Genomic DNA, 25,016 nt, shown 5'->3' with positions numbered 1-25,016 from the left:
TATATATATATATAATGTACATACATATGTATATATACATACACACATATATACACACATTTATATTTTTTGGGACGGGGGCAAACCCAGATGTGCTAAGGGTTTACTTCTGGTTCTGCATTCTGTACTCAGGGATTGCTCCTGGCAAACCAGATGTGGTGCCAGGGATCAAACCAGGTTGGCTGCATGCAAACACCCTACCCATTCCACTATTGCTCTGGCCTCAAGAAAAGATCTTTGAAACTGGGGTGTCTCTCCCGGCTACAAACACAGTGACCAACAGCGACTGTACAGTGGCTGTGATGGGAGCAAGGCCAGAGAGAAGGGCCGTGAGGCCCGAGTCCAGCCTGGGAAGGTGGCAGGTGCCCCTCTGCCGCTCTCCCCCAAACATCTGGCGGGATGGCTTCCTGCTAGACTTGGCCGTGCTTGTAACAGTCAGAAGTCACGTCCAAACAAGTGAGTGGTCACATTTTGAGGAAAGTCCATGTGAGAGGGGAGAACATACAGCTTCCCAAAGAAACTTTGTGTGGGGGGGGGAGGGCGCAGGGGCAGCTCCCCAGCAGTGCTCAGGAGCCCTGGGGTGTCACTCCTGGCACAGCTGTGCAATGCTGAGTGTTGGGGGGCATGTATGATGCTGGGGGTGTACTCCAGCCCTTAAGTGATCTCCCCAGCCCCATGATTACACTCTGCAATCTAACTTGACGTGGTTACAAACTCACTACTCTAGCTCCCCCACGGCTCCTGGCCCACCAAGACTGGGGCTGGTGCTCTCTGCTCTGCCTTCTCAGCACACTGCTTCCAATTTCCAGAAAATGGAAAGAGCCCAACACAGCTGCCGGAGGTCCAACCATCATCCCTACATTTTAAGAAAGAGGAAGATGGGAAGAAAAAAAAGAAACCAGAGAATAATCTACTCCCAGCGATCGGTACTGAGGTAACTGTTCTGGTGGTCCCACAGCCAGCTGCACACGGGGCTTTCTCCCGGCTCTACACAGAGTACCACAGCTGGTGGGGGTCAGGAGATCAAGTGGGGCTCCAGGAATCAAACCCGGGTTGGCTGGGTACAAGGCAAGTGCCCTATCGGCTGTGCTATTGCTCTGGCTATCCCTTACCCTTTCTGTTTTGTTTTGCGGGGGGGGGGGGGGGGGCTCCCAAGCAGCACTGAGGGGATCGGGGGGCCGAGCCTGGGGGTTTTTCCTGGCAATTCTCAGCCAAATAAACCAATGGTTGAATGCTAAGGTCCGAGGATGTGGTGCTTTCTAGGACCCCGTGGTTCCACGGACTGGGGCCATACCCAATGATGCTAGGGTCAGAGGGCCATGGGGGAGCGCACTGAAGCTGGGCACCGGCACAGCAAAGCCGGTAACCCCACCTCAGGGGTGGCGCAGGGTCCCACCGCTTCTCCTTTCATCTCGCTGGCTGGAACCCAGGCATCGGAGTCTCAGCTGCAGGACAATGTCTAGACAGGAGGTCGTCGCTGGACACTGCAGCCCCCCTTGTGCAGGGGCTCTCTTCAGAGAGGACAGGGGGAAACGGGGGCACCCACTGGGCGGCTTCTCAGCGGGCAGCTGGAACTCCTCACACAGGGCCTGCAGGGCCTTTCCCGCCAACACTCAACTCCCGCTGCTTTCCCTTCCCTCGCCCTTGTCCTTTGTGTCCCAGAGACAACAGGTCAGACCTCCCACCCCCATCAAACTGCAGTCATCCGGCCCTGCGGCATTCGTCCCCGATCTTTCTGCCGTCCACAGCCCAGTGCCCTGGCACAGAAGCCACTCTCCTAGGAGCCTGCAGGTCTCATCTCGTCCCAACGTCCTTCCCAACTGTCCTTTTGCTTAAGCACACAAATAGGTTATATCTTTGCCCTATTTATTTATTGTTTTAGGGTCACACCCGATAATGAACAGGGTTTACTCCTGGAAGGCTCGGGGACCCTATGTGGCGTCAGGGATCAAACCCAGGTCAGCTGCATGGAAGGCAAGCACCCTACCTGCTCCAGTCCCCAAATAATTTTTGTTTTAGTGGGAGGTGGTTTTTTTTTTTTTTTTTTTTTTTTTGTGCCACACCTGGCAGCGCTCAGGGCTTACTCCTGGTTCTGAGCTGAGGAATCACTCCTGGTGGGGCTCAGGGGGTCATGTGGGGTGCAGAAACTAAATCTAGGTTGGCCACGTGCAAGCAAGCCTACCTGCTGTACTGTCAATCTGGCCAAGACCTTTGCCCATTATATTTTGTTGTTTTTGTTTTTGCTTTTTGGGTCACACCCAGCGATGCTCAGGGGTTACTCCTGGCTCTGCACTCAGGGATTACTCCTGGTGGTGCTTGGGGGTCCATATGGGATGCTGGGGATCAAACCCAGGTTGGCCGCCTGCTAGGCAAATGCCCTACCCACTGTGCTATTGCTCCGGCCCCCCTGGCCCACTTTACCAGGCACCCCCAGGCCTGCTCTTGGAGCCCGTGCTCCCCCTTGGGCAGGCTCCTCACTTGCTCATCTCTAAGCGCTCATCTTGCTCTTCATGCCTGTATTCTCTCTCGAACACGTTTTTTTTTTTTCTTTCTCCTCATGTCATTCTAACTTTTGCTCAATAAAAACTCTTGCTTCATGAAAAACAACCAAACCCAAACACTTCCATTCCTGCCCTGTACCCCACTTTCCCCAAGCTCCTCCCCAAGGGAGGAGCTCCGTGAGCCGCTGATGGCCACCTCCATGACCCTTCCTTCAGCTTCAGTGACCTTTTCTCTCCCATCGTCTACCACCCCTAAGACATGGGGGGCGTCAGCTCTCCCTGGCAGCTGAGGCTTTCACTCTCTCTCCCAGGCCATTACCAGGCCCACTCCTCCTTCTCCTCCAGGTGCCAGGACCCCTAATTTTTCCTTCTGAGCCACCAACCTCACGCCTCCACCCTCTGCTGAAAACCCCTCGGTGATGGGTGGGCGCAGGTGGGCTGAGGGAGGCCTGTGAGTCAGAGGCTGGTGGCTCACCCCATGCAAGACTCTGGGATGGACAATGCACGACAGAGAGAAAGCAGCCCGTGAGGGTGGCTCTGTGCAGAGGCTGAGCCTGCGTCTAGGACGTTCCCTGCGCCCGCGCCTTCTCCCCTGCTCCCCTCTGAGCTTTCTCTCAGGCTCTTCCCTCTGCCCAGAGCAGCCGTCTTCCCCGGGCCCTGGTTGCTGTCATCTCCTGGCCTGCTTCCTGGTTCTACGCCTATTAGGGCTCTCTCTGTGTCCCCACCTACCCATGCCCCCCAGTGGGGCTGCTCTGGTCACTCCTGCTGGAACATACCTCCTGAGGCACCCAGGGGTGACCTGCACCTCAGACATGGAGGGGACAAGGCAGGACCAAAGGGGGTGGAACCCCCCTCCCGCCCAAACTCCTGCCACCAAGCCTAGGCAGGCCCGGGCCTGAAAACTAGCCCCAGTACTTGACCCTGATTCCAGTGTCCTGTGGGGGTCAGCCTGGCAGTGCCCCCCTCAGGTCCCCTGTATCTTGGTTCCTTCAGGTAGGTGGCCGGGGCGTGTGTGCTCACTGGTCTGGCCAGCCTTACCTGGCAGCCAAGGCAGTGGGGAGGGAGGGGCAAGGGGGGCGCCCCCCATCCTCAGCAGGGATGCCCTGGGGAAGGGCCCGCTCAGCCCAGGGAGCCAGGGAAGGGGGCCACCCACCCCAAGGCCAACCCCACCTGGTAAATATTTCATCCTCAAGCTGCTCAGCTAATCCCTATTAATTTCAACGCGCCGCCTTGCCTGGCTCGGCTCCCGATGCATTATTTATCCCCTTTGTTTGTTTGTCGCTAACAGGTGGGCCCCAGCGGAGGCGCTGACTGGGGACAAGCCCACTCCATCACAGCGTGGCCGTGAATTAATCATGAGGACTAATGGGAACCACCTCGGCTCCGGGCACTCCCCTGGCTGCCCCCGCCGGCCCTGGCACCCAGGGGTGAGCAGCGCCCCCCAAGTCCGTGGAACTCAGTTCAAGGCTCCACATCTTCCCCTCTGCCTCCCGTTCTGTCACACTCAGGGGACAGGCTGACAGGGAGAGGCACACAGAAGGCCCTGCCCTCAGGGCACATGCAGTCTGGGGACATTACCCCTCCTTTCCTCAGTGCCACCTTGTGAGGGGCTGTAAGAAGGTGCACACAGGCGAGGGGACCTCCCAGGAGGCGTCAGGGAAGGCTGTGGAGCAGCGCTCTGAGGGACAGCGGGGGAGAATGAGGCCTACGGCTGGCAGCCCTGAGGTGAAAGGGGGACGGGGGGGGGGGGGGGGGGGACGGGGGGGGGGTTCTGAGGCGGTGTCTGAGGGCCAGGAGTGGAGCCGCAGGTCTGAGAAGGGGCAGTGAGGCCTGGGGGGGGGGGGCGGGGGGTAGTCCTTCCCTCCCCTATGACCACCATTTGCCTGAAAGAACCGGGGGGGGGGGGGGGAGGTGCATCCTGAATGACCCCCACTAGCACGCTGCCCTGCCAGGCCTGACCTGGGCGTGTTGCCCAGCGGAGGGCGCCACTGAGGCCCCTCAGCTGCCCGCTCGGGACACGCCTGTGCGCGTTTGGTCTGCGGGCCCAGGGCGGCGGCCGGCACGTGAGTGGGCGTGTGTGGGCGAGAGAGGATGCCCCACACCGCCCCGGCGCGGGCCAGCGTCCCCGGGCTCCAACGCACCTGCAGCCCGGAGGCGCGAGCACCACCGCCGGGTTCAAAGGGGGCCTGAAGCGAGGGGCCCGGCCACCGGGGGACGGGCCTGGCCGGCCGCCGCGCCCCCCGCGAGCCTGCGGAGAGGCGCCAGGGCGCCAGGGCCGCCCCGCCAGGGCCGGGCTGCAGGGCGCGCACGGTCGGGACCGCGATCCCACTCAGAGCGGCCGCTTTGGAAATCCATATGTCTCGGGGCGCCCCGTCCATCACGGTGTCAAGTCCCGGAGCGGAGGCATCCATCAGCGGCCCCGGAGCCCGGCCGGGCCCGCCAGGCCGGCCCGCGCCCGCACACCCCGGCCGCCGGCCCCGCGCGGCCCCGCGCGCCGAGCCAGGCAGCCAGCACGGAGGCGGCCTCGATAACTCGCTAACGTGCTGCCCATGCTGTTCTTAAAAATTTATGACTGTGCAACATGAAAAATCCGGCTGAGGAGCCGTCATTAGCCGCGCTGCCTTCCTCCCCCACCAGAGCCGCCCTCGTAAATTGAGATTTATGGCTGCGGCAGGCGGGGCGGGGGGCGTGTGCGGGCGGCGGGGGTGCGGGGAGGCCGCGCGGCCCAGGCAGGCCCCAGGGCTCCCCCGCGCGGCGGCTCCGCGCACCGCAGCCCGCGCCCACGGCCCGCACGGCCCGCACAGCCCAGCCCGCATGGCCCGCACAGCCCGGCCCGGCCCGCAGTGGGGGCACAGCACGCGGGCCCAGGCGCCCGGCCAAGGACGGGCGAGCCGCGAATTGGGATCTGGCATCCTCCTCGCTGGACCCCCGTAGAAGCCTCTCGGCTGGGTGGAGGAGAGAACTGATGTGTCCCCGCAGGTGGGAGGAGAGGGGAAGCCCCCGGGGCCGGCAGGGGGACGAAGACCAGGCCAGGCCAGGCCTCACAGCCCCGTCCCCGTGGAACCTGTCCAGTCCGTCGCCCCCACTCCACTCGCAGGCCCTCCCCCAGAGCCGCCCCACTGCCTCCTCCCCTGCTCACTTAGCCCTGTCAGCCAGGCCATTATGAAATTGGGGTTTCATTTACAGACTAATTAAACATTACAGCTTGTTCACAATTACAACGCGGGGATGAGGGAGTAACTAATTACGGAAGAAATGAGCTAACATTTATCTCTGCTCCCACCCGCCTCTCCCCACGGCCGCCCCCCACCCTCCCCCAATCTGGCTGCTTCCCTCTAGCTGGTCAGTCGCAGCTCTCCGGGCTCCTGTCCTGCGGAGGGGGACGAGAAGCACCGGGTGGCCTGGCCGCAGGTCGGCCCGCAGCTCCCGGCCGCTCCCTGGCTCTGCGCAGGGCCCAGGCGTGGGGACGTGTGGCTCTGACATCCAGCACCCTGAGGTGTGGCGTGGCGCTCCATAAACGCTCACCGCCTGGGAAAAGGTTTGGTTTGGGCAGCAGAGGACAGTGTGTGTGACAGGCGGCGGGTCTGCATGAAACCCACCCCCAGAAATGGTGAGAGGAATGGCAAGGGGCTGCAGGGGATGGTCCATGCGGGCCAGGCCGGAAGCCCACACTCCACATCTCCAGTGGGGGAGTCCATCCACCCTCAGGCCCCAGGTGTCCCTGGGCTCCTGCAGTTGAGCTCACCCTTGAGCTGGCCGGCCTTGGCCTCAGGCCAAATGGCCCCTGGGGCTCAGGCGCCCACAGGGAGCCTGGGGTGCCTCCTGTGGGCAGGAGTCCTGGGGCCTGGCTGGCCTGGCACAGAGTTTAATAATAGTAACGGGGAGTATAAGCGTTTCCATCTTTCCTGCCTTTGGGCAGAAGAAGAAAGGAAAGAGGAGGGAGAGGAGGGAGTGGAGGGAGCCGGCTGAAGGGAGGCTTTGAGGCCTCAGAACTCACATCAAACGGCCGGATCTGGGCCTAATTGTCTGACCCCTGCCCCTGCCTTCAATCAGCTCCGCGGCTCCCCGCCCGCCCCTCGCCTAACTAGCAGCCATGTTCTCCTCATTAGGACAAGCTCCCCTTGCACATGTGTCCCCGGACATGTCCCCAGCACTCCCGGCTCCCAGCCCTGCCCGCTGGGAGGGTTCAGCAGGGACCCAGTTTCGGAGCCCCCCTGCCCTCCCCGGGGACAGCCACCGTCTGGCCTGCACTGCCTTGGCTCACGCCCTGGGCTGCTGGGGTCTGGAGGCCACGCGCTGCGACGTCACTGGGCTGGCTGTCCTCCTGCGTCCTTCCCGGCTGTGGCCAGGCACCGAGCTCCTCAGGGCAGGGGGTTTGAAGCCGGTCCCCCTGGGTCTGGTGAGGTCAGGGTACGGGGCATGTGGGCAGAGATGCTGGGGAGAAGCATCTGCATCCGACTCTCCCACCGCCTCCCCCATACCTCCTGCAGCCTCCTGTCCTCACCTGCAGCAGAGGCGCCAGCCCGCCTCCCCCAGGGCCTGGGGAATTCGAGGAGATAGGAGTCTTCAGGATCAGGTACTGCACCCGGCTCTGAGCCCACGTGGAGCAGATGCTGATGGGGCCCAGACCGAACGTATATGCCCCATGCAGCCAGCAAGGGGGCGGGCTCTGGACAGTAACATGGAGAAAGGGAGGGACTGCACGAAAGGGGCCAGAAACAGCCGGCAGGGGCGGGCACACCTCAGCCAGAGCTGAGATGGGGGGCTGGGGTCAGAGAGGGAGGCCGAGTGCAGGCTGGCTGGGCTGCTCTGGGAATCCATTCTCAGGGTCCGGCCTGCAGAGGGGCTGGCCTGGTCTGGGCCCTGACATTGTCTCTCACCTTACACCAGTGGTAATGACTTGCAAATATTGATGAAAACGCAAACTACAGAGATTGTGTTTTTCGGGGAGTGAAGGTGGGGCGAGGGGATAAGGAGGAAAATAAACTGAAATGAAGTCTGGTTATCTCCCATCTGTGGCTGCTCCTAATCCGCCAGCCCAAAGGAATCCAATGCAGCCCCTTATCGGCCCTGTCAATCACCCCATCGGCGCCCGGTGGGCACCGCAGGCCTTCACGAGGCACGCGCTCCCACATGCACTCGTGCATGCACTCGAGCAGCCACCTCCCCCCCCCACACACTCCTTTGAGTGGGAGCAGCCAGCACGCAGGTCCTGCCAGATGGAGGCGATTTGCATAATATCAGCAGTGGAGGCTGCAGGATCACCAGGGGTCAGGGCGCTGACATCCGCACAGTCTATCTGCAAGTGCTAATTTGGCCGGCATTGATCTGTCTTTCTGATTTCTTTGTCATTTACGTCTGCGATGGTTTGACAGGAGATACAGAGAGAGACAAGGGGAGGCCAGGCCAGGCCCCAGGCTAGGAAGGTAGGAAACAAAGATTGTACTTTCCAGCCCGTCACCCACACAGGCCCTCCCGGACAGATGCCTGAACCTTCCTCCATCCAGGCAAGGCCCACTCGGTGGCCTCCCTGTCCCTTGTCCACGCACAGCTGCTACTGTAGACTAGAGCCCAGGGTCTGACAAGGTGCAGTCCCTGGGGGTCTGCAGTCCCTGGGACAGATCAGCTCGGGGAGGAAGGAGGAACAGGAGTCCCCCGAGTACTCGCCAGTAGGCAGAGGCAGCCCACAAGTGCCTCTGAAGTGAGCCCTTCTCACGGCCACCCACACCATCTCCTCTCTCTTCCTGGGACCCACCACAAAGAACTGGACGGGAGGGGCTGGAGCGATAGCACAGCAGGTAGGGTGTTTGCCTTGCATGTGGCCAACCTGGGTTTGATTCCCAGCATCCCATATGGTCACCTGAGCACTGCCAGAAGTGATTCCTGAGTGCAGAGCCAGGATTAACCCCTGTGCATCGCCGGGTGTGACCCAAAAAGAAAAAAAAAAACTGGACAGGAGCTGGGCATGGGGGGCACAGGGACGGCTGCTGTCCCTGTCCTCCTAGTCCCCATGATGGCCAAAGTCAGGGAAGAGCCCGTGGGCTAAGCCAGAGAGCACCCATTCACGGCTCCTTGGCTGGGGTCACTGCCTGCATCAGCAGGTCATGGCGGCATCACCCCTCCAGGAGGAGAGAGCCTGGCACAGAAGCACATGGTCACTGTCATGGCGCCAGGGGGCTGGAGCCTGGCCAGTGCAGCCACGGGGCTCCACCTCCTCCCTCTCCTGGTGCCCACGGTGGCAGGGGCAGGCCAGGGCCAGGCCGATCAGAGGGATGCCCCCACCGCTGGGTGGGGGCACTGGCATTTGGTGTGTGCTAATCCCAGGCCCGAGGTCTTCTGAGGGGCCCCGGGAACTTCAAGGAGGGCAGGCAAAGCTGAACTGCAGACGAGCTCATTAGCCTGCACCCCCCTCCAAACCCCCCCCCCCCCGCCGCAAGGAGGCGGGCGGGCGGCCCGGAGCACGGCGGCGGCGGGCGGCAGAGAAAAGGCTGTCACCGTCCTTTCTTCCTTTTGGTACAAGCGTCTCCTGGAGCCGCTGATTCTCCCGCAGTGACACCTCTCACGGGCACTAATGAGATCCGTGTCACCGAGCTAATGCGCTCTGACTGGACTCCTGATAGACACCCCACTCCTTCAGGGGAGACCACAGGCCGGCCGGCCCACCCCACCACCTGCCAGCCCAGCTCCTGTGCCCAACTGTGGCTCCTGAGAGAGGGCCGCCGTCCCGGGCAGACCCCTGCAGGCCCACAACAGGTGGGGCAGAAGCCTGTTGTGAGGGTGAGGATGGAAGGAGCCGAGGCTCTGCCCTCAGAGTTGGACAGGAGGCGCCTGGCCGTCCCCTCGATGCCTGGTCCCTGGCCCCTGGGTTCTCATCTGCCCACACGCTCCCTGGGCAGGGCTGGTGTGGAGGCAAACTACTCACGGGGGAAGCTGCGGGGAGTGTCTCCTCCGGGGGCTGTGCTGGAGCTGGAGGGGCCCATAGGGGTGGTGGTGGGGGCTGTCTGTCCTATTTTCTCTGTGGGCAGCACAAGAGACCCTACTGACCCCTGAAGGGAAGACGGGGACCGGCTCTGGGCACTCAAGCAGGTCACTTCCTGGGCAATGCTGGGCAGCCTCCTAGGCGGCTATGGACAGAGCATCTGCTCGGGAGGACCCTTTCCTCCGAGGACCCACCCGCTGACCTCTGCGGGAGCAAGAAGGCCGCCCTGGGGGGCCACCATGCCTGGGAGCCCGCGGTTTCAGAGAGCAGGCTCTCCTCGGGCGGTCAGTCGCACTGACCTGTCCCTCAGCCCCAGGTCGGTGTGAGCAGGACACCGGGTCTGTCCTGGGACAGACACGGCCCTTCCCAAGAGTGACCTCCAACCCGGGCCCTCCCCTGTGGCCACCCCTTCTGTGGTCTCTCCTTTTGGTCTTCCCGGTCTAAACGCGGGCTGCTCTGAACTGACCAGGCCACTCCTTGGCCTGACCCCGACCCCGGTGCAGGCTCCCTGGGCCTGGCCTCCCACCCCAGTCAGCAGTCGGGTACCCCCAAGGCCAAGGGCCACGAGTGACGTGTCTACAGAGCCACTGCCGTGGGCACTGTGGACCTTCCCACATGCCGTGGAGGCGGCAAGCTGCGGGGGCCACAGAATCTGTGCCCGGCGCCGCCATGCCCCACCTCCACCCCTCAACACCGCTCCCCACTCCAGGCTGGCAGCTCCTCACACAGTTAATTAGCACCATGTCACTGAGGACCAGCCTGAGTGGCCAGTGACAGGCGCTGACCCCTGACCCTGGGGCTGGGAGGCAGTCCACATCAAACTCTTACAGCGCGACCCTTTTAGCACGCACAGTGGCTCGGGCACCGCCAGCTGAAGCTCATTAATGCTGTCTCTTTGGCGCGAGGGCCATTAACCCCGCGCCTCGCCACCCAGCCTCCCCTCCCCGCCTCTCTCAGCCCAATTAATGCCCTGCACCCTCCTCCCTCCCCGCACCCGCATCCACACCCCTCGAACCAGCGAGCAGGGCACCTTCTTCCTTCAGCTCCAAAGACCCTGGGCCAGCCACCCCATGACCCGAGGCGACCCTGGTGCCCAGGCACTCATAGTGTGCCAGGCCCCCACCTTGGCACAGAGACTCCACCAAACCTACACAAGAGCCCGAGACAGCAGCCTTATCCCCTGCCTCGGTCCCAAGCCTGGCGGGGGGAAGGCTGGCGCGTCCTGCGGGCCTCTCTGAGGGGGACCTGCTGGGGACTCGGTCCCGGGCAGAAACCCCTCTCTGAAGCAGGGAGCCCCCAGCAGCCTCTCCCACGATGACCCAAGGCATCTCTGAGCCTCCCCCTCATGTGCCACCCCAGCGGTGGCAGCTGTGGCCACTCTGCTGGTGCCCTTCATGCCCCGCCTGGGTGGCACCTGCTTCTCAGCGCCTCGCCCACGGCTCTCCAATGCCTCAGAGCCGTGCCCCTCGCCCGCTCGCCTCCCCTGATTCCCTAAGCCCGGTGCCCAGTTCAGTCACACAGACTCCTGTGACATCCCCACGAGTCCCCACACGGGGGCTTTCCCAAGGGCCTTGAGCCTGTGGCCCAACAAAAGGCCAATTCACCCTCCCACAGTCCCCTTCAAGCCTGACCTACAGGTCCTCTGGGGAGGAAACACCACACACTGGGCGGGGTCTCCTCCAGGCTGGACGGAACAGTGCCAGGGGCAGGAGCAGAAGTTACTGCAGGGACCCCCCCAATGCCGCAGGCAGCTGACCCTAGGACCCGGTTCGGAGATTTAAAGGGAAAAGTAGACGCCACCTGGACAACTGAGGAAGGGGAGTGTCCCTGGGGCAGCCCCTTGGGCAGCCTGCGGGCCCCGTGGCTTATCCCCCCACCTCCCAGGCACACAGGTCATGGGCACCCCCAGGAGACACTGCCCCTCCCTGCTCAGAACAAAGCCGGGGCCTGTTGAGTCCCCTGCTGCGAGAATCTGCATGCACGTGTGTGTGCACGCACACAAATAAGACACGCGCGCAAAGGGAACGGATGCATCTCCTGATGGAATCCACAGGCTGATGTGGCTTCTACATGCTGACAAGCGCCTTCGGGAGAATGTACACAGATGTACCGTTACACACACGCCTTACCCAGAGCTGCGGACGGGCAGGCACACGCAGCTGGTGTCTCCCACACACAGTGAGCAGAGCCACTAATCCAGAGCCCTGTCAGCTCCCACCCCAGCAGGAGTCCTCCCGAGGGAGCACAACTCCCCCCCCAACACCACGCCTTGTACCCCAAGTGTCCTCTCACAAACCAGGCACTGTTCAGTGGGGGCTGCTGGGGCGTCAATACCCTGTGGACGGAGTCATCGGTCAGAAGGACCCCGACTAATTAAAAGCTGGTGAGGTTTAAATAATTCATCTCCTTAACTCCCATTGATCGCCCAGTTTAGTAGCCACGACTTGAAACAATATTAAACAGCCTCCTCCAGCTCCATGGGGGTGGACCAGCTGACGTGTGCCCACCCTCTGAGGACATCACCCACCCGGGAGGCCCTCGGGGCAGAGGGGACGTTGGGGGGCCCCTGTGGGCAGGGAGTGGCCTGCATCCCGGGCGACCTGTGACCCATCCGAAGCCCAGACCCCCAGCCTTCTCAGCGTGGCTGTAGAGGTCTTCAATGGTCAGGTTCTACTCCCCCCCAGCCCCCACAGCTTCAGAGAGCACCCTGGGGGGCACTGGGGAGCCACAGGAGCCACAGAGCTACTTTGTGCAGCGGGGCCGGGGGAACGCGGGCGGGGGCGCCGTGGAAGACTGACCGATGCCGCTGTGGGGCCGGCCTATGTGCTGCAGGCTGAGGCCCTTGTTCATGTCTAGGAGTCCATTCTTGGGCCAGCAGCCCATGGCGAAGCTGTATGCCTGGAAGACAGGAGGCAGGTGGTTAACAGAGCCCACCCACTCACATGCCAACCCTCCCCATCCCGATCTGCCACCAAGGGCTTTCTGTCGCCATGCGGCTTCCTCAGAGTCCCCTCCGTGGGACCCTTCCCCCACCCCTCCCCCCAGGAGATCTTCCCCCAGAGACCCCCGCTCTCACTGGGCTCCCACCTGCAAGCTCCTCGAGAGAGAGTCCCCGTCTCCCGAGAAGCCCCCTCCTTAGCGTACCCTTTTAACTGTGCACCCCTCCGCAGCACCCTCTCCAGAGCCCAGCACTCTCGCTCGGCCCCTCTGCAGCTGCAGACAGGGTAGGAGCAACCTGCAGATGCAGGGACCCGGAGTTCGCAGGAGGAAGAGGAAGACTGAGCGTGCCAGCACTGCCTGTGAGCTGGAGGCAGAGTGCTCGGTGGGGCGCAAGCAAGGCCACCCGGTCACCGAAGCAGCAGTGAGAGGAGCACATGAAGTGTGAGTGTGGAAGAGGGGAACAGTGTGTAAGTGAATGTGTGTGTGTGAGAGTCAATGTGTGTGAGTGAACATGGGTATGTGTGTGTGGGGGGGGAGAGTGTCAGAGTGTGTGTTTGAGTGTGAGTGTGAGTGTGAGTGTGTGGCAGCGTATGTGAGAGAGAGTATGAAAGTGCAAGAGTGAATCTGTGTGAGTGTGAGAGTGAGTGTGTGATTGAGCGGGTGTGTGTGTGTGTGTGTGTGTGTGTGTGTGTGTGTGTGTGTGTGTGTGTGTGTTCCGTGGGGGAGTAGATCTCCGCTGAAGGTCAAGTGCTCACTTATGCATATTCAAAGCAGCCACCCATCGATCTGTACTTAATTGTTTTCCTGGGGTTGGGGAAGGGAGTGCTGGGGGCATCGATCTGCTCCCGCCCCAGCATTCCATTGCCTCCGTCTCTGACTCGCGACACCTGGCCGCCACCAACCTTTACGGGGGACAGGGACAGCAGGACCAGCATCACCTTCTCCCGTTTCTCTTACAGCACCCTACAGGCACAGCTCACTGCATGTCCCAAGTGGGAAACTGAGGCCCAGCAAGAAGAAACTCACAGAGGTCAGAGCACTGCTAACGCAGTCCTGGGCTCCTACGTGTGTGTGTGTGTGTGTGTGTGTGTGTGTGTGTGAGAGAGAGAGAAGAGAGAGAGAGAGAGAGAGAGAGAGAGAGAGAGACAGAGACAGAGACAGAGAGACAGAGAGAGAGAGAGAGAGAGACATGGCCAGCTGACCACACCCCTCTGACCCACTGAGAGGGCCCCAGATCCCAGGCTGCCCTTCTTGCAGGTGGCAGTGTGTGGGCAGTGGCTAGTGGGAATGAGGCTGGGTATGATGTGGCCGGCAATGGATGGTGACTGCACTGATGGTGACTGCACTGAAAGTGACCACTGGCCATGGGCAGGTGGGCACCGCAGGGCCCCAGCCCACCACAGACCCCTGTTCCGATCAGTGGGGCCAGGACAGAGAGGGAGCTGAGTGAACACCCTTCCTTCACAGCTGCAAGAAGCAGGCCGCCGGCCCGGGCGCACAGGTCCACCTTGGCCCCCCAGAGTCCATCACCCCCACCGCAGAGCTGCGGCCCAGCTTCCCAGCCCGAATCCCCGCCCTCTCCCAGGCCACAGCTGTACCCACACCGGGGGGCTGCATGTGAGGCTCAAGGACAGGGGAGAGGACGCTGGCTGCCAGCCAGAGCGGAGGGAAAGCCGCCGGTGGGCGGTCCATAGCCAGAGGAGCGGCCGCGCGCGGTCAGGGCCGCGGCTGGAGCGCAGCGGGCCAGAGAGCAGCGGCGGGCCGGCTTTCAAGTACTTTAAAATCACTTACAAAGGCCGGATTAAACGATCAGAAATTCCATTTAATAGGACAAATAAAGAAATAACAATCTACTCTATCAGCCTGGAGAAGGCGAGCGGGATGGTGGGTTTTTTTTTTTTCCTCTCCTCTAAAAAGGAAAAAGGGAAGGAAGGGGGAAAAAGAAGGATAATGTGTGTTTACTCAAGCAAAGAAAAAAATATTTAAGTGATGTCGGGGAGAAGATTGCAGTAACTAGTGAAGAATAACATCGTCTACTTTGCTGTCAAATCACACCCGAATTTCAGTAATAGATTCTCGGCTGACACTCAATTCAATTCGAAGGTGATCCTGCTTTATCCCAGCCCATCAAATATTAAACACTTGCATTAGCAGGTGCTGCCGCTTCCCGGCTTAGAGGGGCGGGCGGGCAGGCGGCAGGGCGACGGGGCCCCTCTGCCGTGCTGGCGGCACAGGGACAGGGCAGCTCAGCGTTATCGGCACGTCATCCCCAGCCTTATCGCCGCTGAGCGGGAGACCACTCCAGATAACGTCAGATGCTTGCCCCGACGTGTCACTGTGATTAGATTATTATTATAATTATGACTCCCCCAGATCTCCCCAGCCGGAGACGTGTGCGAGGGGTGTATGTATGTGGGGAGGGGCTGCTCCCGGGAGGCCCAGGCTGGGCCTGGCTGGACCAGGGTGCACGGAGCCCCAGGCAGGCGGCGGCCCGGCCCGCCTGACGGATGCCTTTCAGGAAGGGCAGTCTAGCTTGTCAGCGGAGGCCGAGATGAATCGGTGTCATGCCGCCTGGTTTCATATTCCCAGACAAGGCGCGAGAACCAATTGCTGCCGTGCCGCGGCCCCATCCAGCACTTCCTCGGGGGCCCGGGCGGGGGAAGGGGCGGTGCGTGCACACGGGTCTGCCAAGCTCCTAATAAGAGGGATTTAATTTTTACAAATGCTGCTTCCAGCGGGGCCTTCACATACCAGCCCAAGTCCAAAACGATATTAAAAACGGTTAATTAAAACTGCTCTCCTTCAGCCGGGCTCCCCCTGCTGCTCCTGCTGAGGACTGGGCGTGTCTCCTCCAGGTCCTGCCACACTGCTGAACCTTCAAGCCTGGACACCCGCCTGGGCCAGCACTTCCCCGCTGGCACAGTTCCAGGGCATAACACCGCAGGCTCCCTACAACTCCTGCTATCTTGGTAGCCTCAGGCACAGCCGGTGGCCACAGGAAGCCATTCAGAGATCTCGGGGTCCCCCAGCAATCTGCTCCTGCCCATATGTGGTCGGCTCTGCACACCTGCCACCCCTCTGCACCTGTCCCCATGCACCCACCACCACCAACACTCATTCACGGAGGCCAAGCTAGCTCCCTCCACAGCTACCATGCAACTACAGACAGACAGACCCACGCACGGACAGACAGACAGACCCACCCACGCATGGACAGACAGACAGACCCATGCACGAACAGGCAAACAGACCCAAGCACAAACAGGCAGACAGATCCATGCATGGACAGGCAGACAAACCCATACACGGACAGGCAGACAGACCCACATACAGACAGGCAGACAGTCCCATGCATGGGCAGGCAGACAGACCCATATACAGACAGGCAGACAGTCCCATGCATGGGCAGGCAGACAGACCCACACATGGACAGGCAGACAGACCCACGCACAGACAGGCAGACAGACTCACACAGGAGAGGAAGACTCACACCAGGACAGGTAGACTGACTCATACACAGACAGGCAGTAGACCCATGCACGGACAGGCAGACAGACCCACGCACAGACAGGCAGACAGACTCACACAGGAGAGGAAAACTCACATAAGGACAGGTAGACTGACTCATACACAGACAGGCAGTAGATCCATGCATGGACAGGCAGACAGACCCACGCACAGACAGGCAGACAGACTCACACAGGAGAGGAAAACTCACATAAGGACAGGTAGATGGACTCATACACAAACAGGCAGTAGATCCATGCATGGACAGGAAGACAGATCCACACACGGACAGGCAGACAGACCCATGTATGGATAGGCAGACAGACACACAGGAGAGGAAGACGCACACATGGACAGATAGACAGACACACACAGACAGACATGCATGGACAGGCAGACAGACTCACACATGGACAGGAAAACTCATAGAGACAGGCAGGCTGACCCACACAGAAACAGGCAGACAGACCCATACACGGCCAGGCAGACAGACAGACACATACAGGCAGGCAGACAGATCCACACACAAACAGGCAGATAGACCCATGCAGGAACAGGCAAACAGACCCACACATGGATAGGCAGACAGACCCATGCACAGACAGGACGATAGACCCACAAACAGGCAGACAGACCCATGCAAGGACAGGCAGACTGACCCACATACAGGCAGGCAGACTCAGACACAGACAGGCAGACTTACACAGACAGGTAGACGGACCTAAACACAGACAGACATACACAAACAGGCAGACAGACTCACACAGACAGGCAGAACTCACACACAGATAGGCAGACAGACCCATACACGGACAGGCAGGCAGACTCACACACGAACTGGCACTCACACATGAACAGGCAGACAGACATACCCAGACTGGAAGACAGACTCAGGCGGACAGACAGACCCATGCACAAACAGGCAGCAGACCCACACGTGCACCACTCAGCCTCTCCCTGGGGGCTCCCGCCCTCTGTTAACCCCACCAGAGTCTGCTGAGTCCAGCTCAGACTTCGGGCAGAGCCAGGCTGGGCGCCCAGGAGCCAGGAGAGCAGGGGCCTCAGGAACCAGCCGGCCCCCTGCAGTTGGGGCAGCCAGGAAGCCTTCCTGGAGGCTGTGGTCCTGGAGGGTTTTGAGGGCTCGACAACATCGGGGGAGAAGACACAGCAGAAACAAAGGAAAGAGATAGGCAGGAGCACGCTGGGTTAGAGCACAGCAGGGCAGCCAACGTGGGCAAGAGGGCAGCTGGGGGGGGGGTTCCCTGCAGACTCATGGTAACACCTGCATCAACCAAGGGGCCCTCGTTGCCATCTCTGCCTTTCCCCCACCAACCTTCCGGCTCCGTCAGGGATGGGATGGAGGATCCTGTGGGCAGGGGGAGGGGACTCACAGGCTTTCTGGCCTTGCGGGGGTGAGGTGGGAACCCCGTTTTAAGATGCTCTCCAGGCTCATGTGCCCATGTCCCTTTGTCAAGCCGGCTCCACATTCTCAAGGTGCCACTTCTGCAGTGGCACCCCTCCCACCCCCACGGCCCACCGCCCTGCTGGGGCTTTCCCGGCGCAAGGGCTACAAGGGAAGCTGTGCCTCTCCCTGGGGCAGGCACACGCGAGGGCCGGCCCAGCAAGCCCCAGCACCCAGCCCAGTGCCAGGCAGGCCCACAACCCCCTTCCCCGGGGCAGCTGTCATTTCCATGCGCGGGGAAGCAGGTGCCGAGCGGCTCCCGGCTGGCTCTCCCTCTCACGGCTCTGCCCGCCTTGGCTGCTGCCCCATTAGCTTAGTGGCCAGCCATCTGCGACGGGCCTGCCGCGCAGCCCTGCTGGAGCCGCGGCGGGCGGCCCCCTGTGTAACAGGGAGCTTTGCCATTAGCGCCTTTAATATTCTGACACCTCAGCACAGCCTGCTATTACATGCAAACGCTGATCGCCCTGTGAAATTACATTGCTGGGCCCGCGAAATGGAATCGTGTATAATCAGCCTCCTCCATGCACTGTCAGTCCCATCACAAACACGGCGCCCGGCGGCTTACGGGGGCTTAGCAGCTGCGACAAGTGTATTGGGTTTAATAGATGAAGTAGCCCTCATCGGCAGCAGCATCAGATCCTTCAAAGAGCAGAGGAGAGGCATCGACAGCTGCCAGGGGGTCTCGGCCCACCCATTGGCTACTGACCAGGGCCCTGCGTAGGGTGGACACGGAGCGGGCAGGGCTGCGGTGGGGAGCTAGAACTCAGCCCGGGCTGCAGGCAGAAGCCCAGGCCGTTCTGCAAGTTCTAGAAACACTAGTGCTTCCATGGCAGTCACAGCACACCAGGTCCCCCTGCAGGCGGGGACAGGCCTTTTACCAGGACTCTGGGGACCCGGCACCTTGTGGGCCAAAAGCCAATGGGCCATTTCCCAAGATGAGAAAGCAAATCAGATAGCCTGCCATTCCCATGACCACTCAACCAATGACACTGGCAAGATAAGGGTGAGGGGGCCGGACAGACACACGAGGCCGCCCTGCCAACACTGCAGCTACGGGAACGAGCACTCTGAGAGCGCTGCACCCGGCAGGCCAGGCTGCCCCGGCTCTGGAGTCCCGCCGGTGACCAACGCTGTAACAGGTGAGTGACTGGGTCTCCGGTGAGGATGAGGGCTGTCCTCCCCAGGCACACCTGAGGCCGCCTAGCAATGCCCACGCTCATGCCCACCTCCTTCGGCCATCCTTGGTGCCACCACCCAGAGCCTCCAGTCTCATGCCCCTTCCCAGGTTCAGGCTATTTTCCAAGACAGCTGCCACCTGGTCCCCACCTCACATGCTCTCCTGACACTGTGACTCTGAGCCACCGGTCGTCAGAGTGAGGCCTGCGTTCCTTCGAGGGGGAGCTGGCTTCTGCAATCAGTTCAGCTGCAGAGTTCAGTACTAGTACTGCTCCGTGCCGTCGAGACTACTTCAAGACCTGGGGCGGCTGGTTCCTCTCCTCATTCCTGGGGACAGCCGCCCTGGGCTCCTGAGCTGTCCTGTCCACTAAGCTGGGCAGCCATGCTGGGAGGAAGCCCAAGTGAGCCTGTGCAGAGACCAACACAGTGAAGCCAAGTGACCCGGTGGGGGCAGAGATCTGTCCAGCCAGCCGCTCGCTGCTCTGAGCAGGCCCCTCGGTGCCAGCACCAGCTCTGGTCACAGACTGCAAAGGCACGAGAGCCTGAGCCCAGCCACTTCCTACGGCAAAGATTAAATAAACCCACGAGACAGGACGCTGAGATCCTCGTTCTTAAGTCACCAAGTTCAGGGCGATGACTGAGGCTGTGATGCTAACTGCAAAACCTACGCCCACCTGCTGCGGCATGCACTCCGCCAAGCGCTTCAGCTTCTTTCCTGACACTGCAGGGCTGCTGCCACTCTCGGGGGCGTGACCCACAGCACCCACCTCCAGGATCGGAGCAGTGGCTTCACCATCTACAGGGCCGCCTGTCCAGGAATTTAGCCTCTAGAGTTTCTCGGCTCTGTGTGCCCCAGTGACCTGCTTCCTCCACCCTTCTGGTCCTCTGGCCCCGAGCCACACATTGGGCCTTGTCATCACCCCAAACCGGACAATTCCCCCTAGAATCTCATCAGAGTCTGCTCTGAGCCCAGTCTCCCAATCCGTCCAGCTTTTCTACCCACTCTGCACTTACTTTCGCTCCTTTTCTTTTTCCAGAGGAGAGCACAAACGGAGAGCTCTCCTACCACAAGTAATAGATACACTGTGCCAAGAGCGTCAGCTCGGGGGACAAGGCAGAGGCCAGAGCATCAGGGTGTGATGGGGAGCCTTGCTCTGGAACCCATCTCCACAGTGGGGCTCTCCCCTGCCATCATTTCAGCTGCAGAGTTCAGTACTAGTACTGCTCCGTGCCGTCGAGGCTACTTCAAGACCTCTTCAAGCAGCAGGTTCCTCTCCTCATTCCTGGGGACAGCCGCCCTGGGCTCCTGAGCTGTCCTGTCCACTGAGCTGGGCAGCCATGCTGGGAGGAAGCATGAGTCACTCGCTCCCCACCCTACCCCTGCCCCTGCTCTGGCCCCAACTCACTTCTCCTCTAGGGAGCTACACCCCTGGGATGGAGTCCCAGTAGCAGCCATTCCCCAAGCCGCACCTCTCCTGACCAGCTATGTTCTTCCCTGGGAAGGAAAACCTCCAACCCCACCTGAGCTATGTCAGAGAAAGTTACTGGGTCTAGAAAGAGCCACTCCAGACCCATGAAGGCTCTCTTCCCCCAGCTTGGACGGAGAGCAAGGAGTACTGGGCAGAACCTCCCAGGGCAGCCGAGTCCCCAGATGGACGCAATGGTGCCCGTCCCTGAGCTGTTCCCCGGGGAAAGACGTGGCCCTTCTTGGATCCAGGCTGCTGGCTCCTCCTTTCCCACCATCTCAACCCTGCTCTTCATCCTCATCCCCTTTTCTGTGCGCTGCTCTCTTCCCACCAGCATTCAAGCACCGGCCTGACTCTCTGTCACAGAAACTTCTGTTTCAGTTTGCTCCATACACATGGGGTCAGGGAGATCCTGCTCTGCCTCAGCGAGGGTTCCCTGAGCTACTCTCAGTGAAGTGCTTAAGCAAAGGCTGGCTCTGAAAAGTACACGAGCATTAATTAAAGTCCACCAGCCACTCCCCACATTCAGACTTCTCAAGGCTGTTTGCACTCGCCTCCAGTTAACCATGGCCCCCCTCGCCTCCTCCTCCAACCCCACCCATTCCCTGAGGTCTGGTTTCCAGCCCTCCCTGCCACTCAGCTATGTGCGGGGCAGCAGTGCTCCAGTGCAAGTGTCCAGGGGCAGGTCCAGCCTCCTGCAGCCAGCTCTGCCCTGCACCCATTCGGTTGTGTTTCTCTCCACATCCGACTTGGGGAGCATCCCTCTGAGGCGGTGGGTCGCCTGTGCATTTATCTGGTCACCTCGAGAGCACTCACATCCCCTCTCTGCTTTTGTTCCTGCTCGGCCACTCTCCCCAGCTCTGACCTCTCCAACTGCCCAATCAGGATTTCTTGTTGCTCAGTCAGTGGCCAACATGAGCTGAAAACCCATTTGGGTGTCTCTTCTCTCACATGCTCCTTCCTGGGTTCCCGCATCCCAGAGAAAGCAACATGGCCTGTGGGTCTACCAGAAATACAGGGACCCTGCTGCCGCCTCCTCCCTTCCACCCACCAAGCGCGGGGGCCGCTGTTTCACACCTCCAGGGCTGGCTCAAACTCTTCCTCCAGCTGACCACCGAGAACACACTCCATCCTCTCCCGCTCCCCGTCTCACTGAGCACAGACACCACAAAAACTCAACTGGACAGAACCTTCCTCGGGCTGGGGACATGGCTCGGTAACCTGGGTTCAATCCCCGGCACCAGGGGAGGGGATTATATATCTTCATTTCTCTTCCCCTACTCATCCCTCTTTAACTTTGGGTTTTTTTGGGGGGAGGGGCAGGGGTTGTTGGGCCACACCTAGCTGTGCTCATGGGTGACTCCCAGCAGTATTCAGGGGACCATATACAGTGTTGGAGATTCGAACCAGGGTCAAAGGTATCCCGGAACAATCTTTCCAGCACCGCCCCCCCTTCAAAACCATTGTCTGAAGAGCCACTACAACATGAGCTGTTTACAAACTGGGGTTACCTCCCAATGTTGGGAGGTCCAGGGCAGGGCTTGTCCCTGCGTTCAATCCCATGATCCCCGAGGAGCAGTGAAAGAGAGGCAGCTTTCTCTGGCAACACTTCTGCCAGGGAGCAAGGGTTGGCGGTCAGTCTCAGAGGCGTTGCCTATGCAGTCCCATCCAGTCTCCTTCAAGAACAGCAAAACAGGGCTGGAGCATAGCACAGCGGGTAGGGCGCTTGCCTTGCATGTGGCTGACCCGAGTTCGAGGCCCAGCATCCCATATGGTCCCCCAAGCACCGCCAGGAGTGATTCCTAAGTGTAAAGCCAGGAGTAACCGCTGTGCATCGCTGGGTGTGACCCCCCCCCAAAAAAAACAAAACAAAACAGCAAAACAGAGACAAGGAGAACGGGAGCCTCTTCCTACCCATCCTCTCCTCCTCTAAACTCTAACCATGCAGGCAGCCGCCCCGCATGCGTGACCCGGTCCGGGGAGAGAGTCACCCACAGCCCTTGGCAGCAAAAGGCCAGGCCCCACACAAGGGGCCCAGAACCCCCTCATGGTGCCCCGGGTTCTAGCAGAGGAGCTCCTCCCCTTCAGTCCATCAGCAACAGTGGGGAGGGACAATTTTCATCTTGGGGTGCCAGCCTGGGTCCGAGGCGACCGGGGACGGCTGCCCATGCCCGAGAGGAGTCATTTCCCTCCTGCTCTTGCTCACTTCACGATGGAGTCAGAGCGGCTGAGCTTTCTGGGGTGACAGCTAGGGGGTCTCTGGGCCATGCTGCCTCCCGCCTTTGCCCCCCTAGAAGAGGGCTCCACGTGCACCCCGGAAGGCAGCGGGGCAGTCGGAGGCAGCTGCCCAGGGTGAGAGCTCCATTGTGAGTTTTCTTTGTTTTCATTACAATTTCCTCTCCCATGGCTTCTTTTGAGCTGGCCCATCCCTCCCCGGGGTGCTGGGGATTGAATGAAACACCACCCCCGGCTCCAATAAGTGTATTTCAATTACATCTGTCACTGCATAACGATATAATGATATATCATGTGATATTAAATCCATGGTAATCATATCAGGGATTTTTTTTAATCGTGCACTAATCGCATTATTACATCTCTATAATTAACAACAGGAGGTATGGAAATTCAGTTAAGGCCGAAGGCTCAATGTACTCCCCCCACGCTACCCCGCCTAGTTCCCCCCGCCCCCATTAGGGCCCGATGAGGAGATGGGGACCACCGGGCACTAGTGAGATGGGCCAAAGCCTCCAGCCTTGGGCAGTGCTGGGAACATCCAGGGCAGGCAGTGAGAGGCCAGACCAGAGATTCTGGGGCAGAGGCCACTCAGGTAGGCCCAGGGACGAGGCTGCGGGGCCTTCAAGACCTGCTGCCAGTGCTGCCCCGGGTCATCTGCAGTGGGAGAAGTCACCTTTCCTGGAAGGCACTTGAGGGCGAGGTATAAGGCCAGTTTTGCCATCTATCTCTGGCCTCTGGCCCAAAACTCCTCGTGCCACCCTTGCTCAGATGTCCTCCCTCCTCCTCCCTCCCTTTCTCGGATCTGGCCCTTTGTGGTCGCAGCTTGGGCCACTGGTAGGTCCAGCAGCCATGATGGTGCTGCCTCTCACCCTCCAGCTGAATAAACCCGATTCTGCCCAGGGCCACTGCTCCCCAGCTCTCTCTCTCAAGTCTAGCCCTTTGGAGGATGTGACAAGTGGGTTTTTGATCACCAGTAGGGTCCCTCCCGAAAACATTCCAGGTTCCTGTGTCCTCCCACCCAGGCTGATCTGGAGAGGGGAGGGGTCTGGGACTGCAGCCTGAACTATGTCAAATGACCCTGTCTCTCTCACCCCCTCCCTGATCCTGAGCTGTGAGGGCCAAACCCCCCAGGGGGGTCAGAACCAGTCTGCAAAGCAGAATTCTATGTTTCAAGTCCAAAGCTTTGAACCTGGCATGTAACTAGTCCTCAGTGAGAGGCAGGCATTTTGCTAAGTTTGACTCTCAGAAGTTGGACAGGCCTGAAGATAAAAGAGAAAAATCATGTCCTTTTTCCTAATAAAAAGGAGACACTAATAGCAGTCAGCACTTAAGCAAAGCACTTTAAGTTTCTAAAGTGCTTTTCAAATTAAAATGCAATCCTTTATCAAGCATGTGGCACCCTCCCACCCACACAGGAAGGCGCGTGCATGTTTGCACGTGCACACAGCACACACAGGAAGGCATGTACACGCTTGCACATGGAACACACTGGAAGGCATGTGCATGCTTGCACACAGCACACACTGGAAGGCATGTGCATGCTTCCACACGGCACATACTGGAAGGCGCTTTCATGCTTGCATACTGCACACACAGGAAGGCACGTGCATGCTTGCACATGGCACACACTGGAAGGCACCTGCATGCTTGCACAAGGCACACACTGGAAGGCATGTGCATGCTTGCATACAGCACACACAGGAAGGTACCTGCATGCTTGCACACGGCACATACAGGAAGGCATGTGAATGCTTTCACATGGCACAGACAGGAGGGTGTGTGCATGGCTGCGCACAGCACATACTGGAAGGAACCTGCATGCCTGCACACGGCACACACAGGAAGGCACCTGCATGCTTGCACATAGCACACACTGGAAGGTGTGTGCATGCCTACACATGGCACACACTGGAAGGCGCATACATCCATGCACACGGCACACACTGAAAGGCATGTGCATGCTTGCATACAGCACACACTGGAAGACATCTGCATGCTTGCACATGGCACACTCACCTTCACTCTCTCTGAGAGAAATGAAAAGGGTGCTCAACAACCTTTTATGCCAGACCTCCCACCCTCCTCCGGGGCTTGCTCATAATCAAGCATCTACAATGTGCCAAGCTCTGTGCAAGCTGGAACAGATCAAGAGGCAAGACCACTGTATTCAGGGGCCTCCAAGCTAGAGGGAGAGACACGTGAGCACACGTTAACCCACACAGGGTGAGACACCAAGATCCTACAAGAGCCCTGAAGGAGAAACCCTGACCTGGAGGGGACTTGCCAGGAAGCACCAAGACCGCCTTCTGTGGCTGTCCACAGCGGGCAGCATCAGGAGATCAGGAGGTGGTGGAGGGCCTGGAGCTCAGTTCAGTGATCTCCACTGAGACAAGAAAATTCCGGCAGCCCGAGGCTGGTGCCTGGACTGTGGAGTGGATTGGATCACCCAGGAAGAGAATGAAAGTCAGGTGAGGGCTTCTGATGTTTGGAGGGAGGCGAACGCTGGACCGCCAGAGCTGAGACCCAAAGAGCATCCTCTCAAGAGTATGTCCACGTCCGGGCATGACTGCACCTCCACCCACTCTGTGGCAAAGGGTCGCAGGTTCGGGCACCCCACTGGCCCGTTCACGGACACTGTAAGGCCACCCACAGCCGACGTGTGCAGTACAGACAAGCAGCTGCATGTCCTCAGAGGGCTGCTCAAAGGACGACAGGAGTGACCAGTCAGTGGCGGCTGAAATAAGGGC

General features: G+C 60.0%; 1 protein-coding gene across 4 annotated transcripts in view; it reads right to left on the bottom strand.

Annotated features, from left to right (window-relative positions):
• Window positions 1–25,016, bottom strand: part of ERI3 (ERI1 exoribonuclease family member 3) — a 122,172-nt gene that overhangs the window by 8,544 nt on the left and 88,612 nt on the right. For all 4 annotated transcript variants that reach the window (XM_055138405.1, XM_012935707.2, XM_004621577.3 and 1 more), the window contains exon 8: window positions 12,279–12,378. In XM_055138405.1, the coding sequence (XP_054994380.1) occupies window positions 12,279–12,378 (100 nt within the window). The remainder of the gene's footprint in view (window positions 1–12,278; window positions 12,379–25,016) is intronic.

This window comes from Sorex araneus, chromosome 5 (genome assembly GCF_027595985.1).
Source record: "Sorex araneus isolate mSorAra2 chromosome 5, mSorAra2.pri, whole genome shotgun sequence".
Classification (NCBI taxonomy): Eukaryota; Metazoa; Chordata; class Mammalia; order Eulipotyphla; family Soricidae; genus Sorex; species Sorex araneus.
Note: the sequence above shows the minus strand (reverse complement) of the source record. Positions and strands in the feature narration are given on the sequence as shown.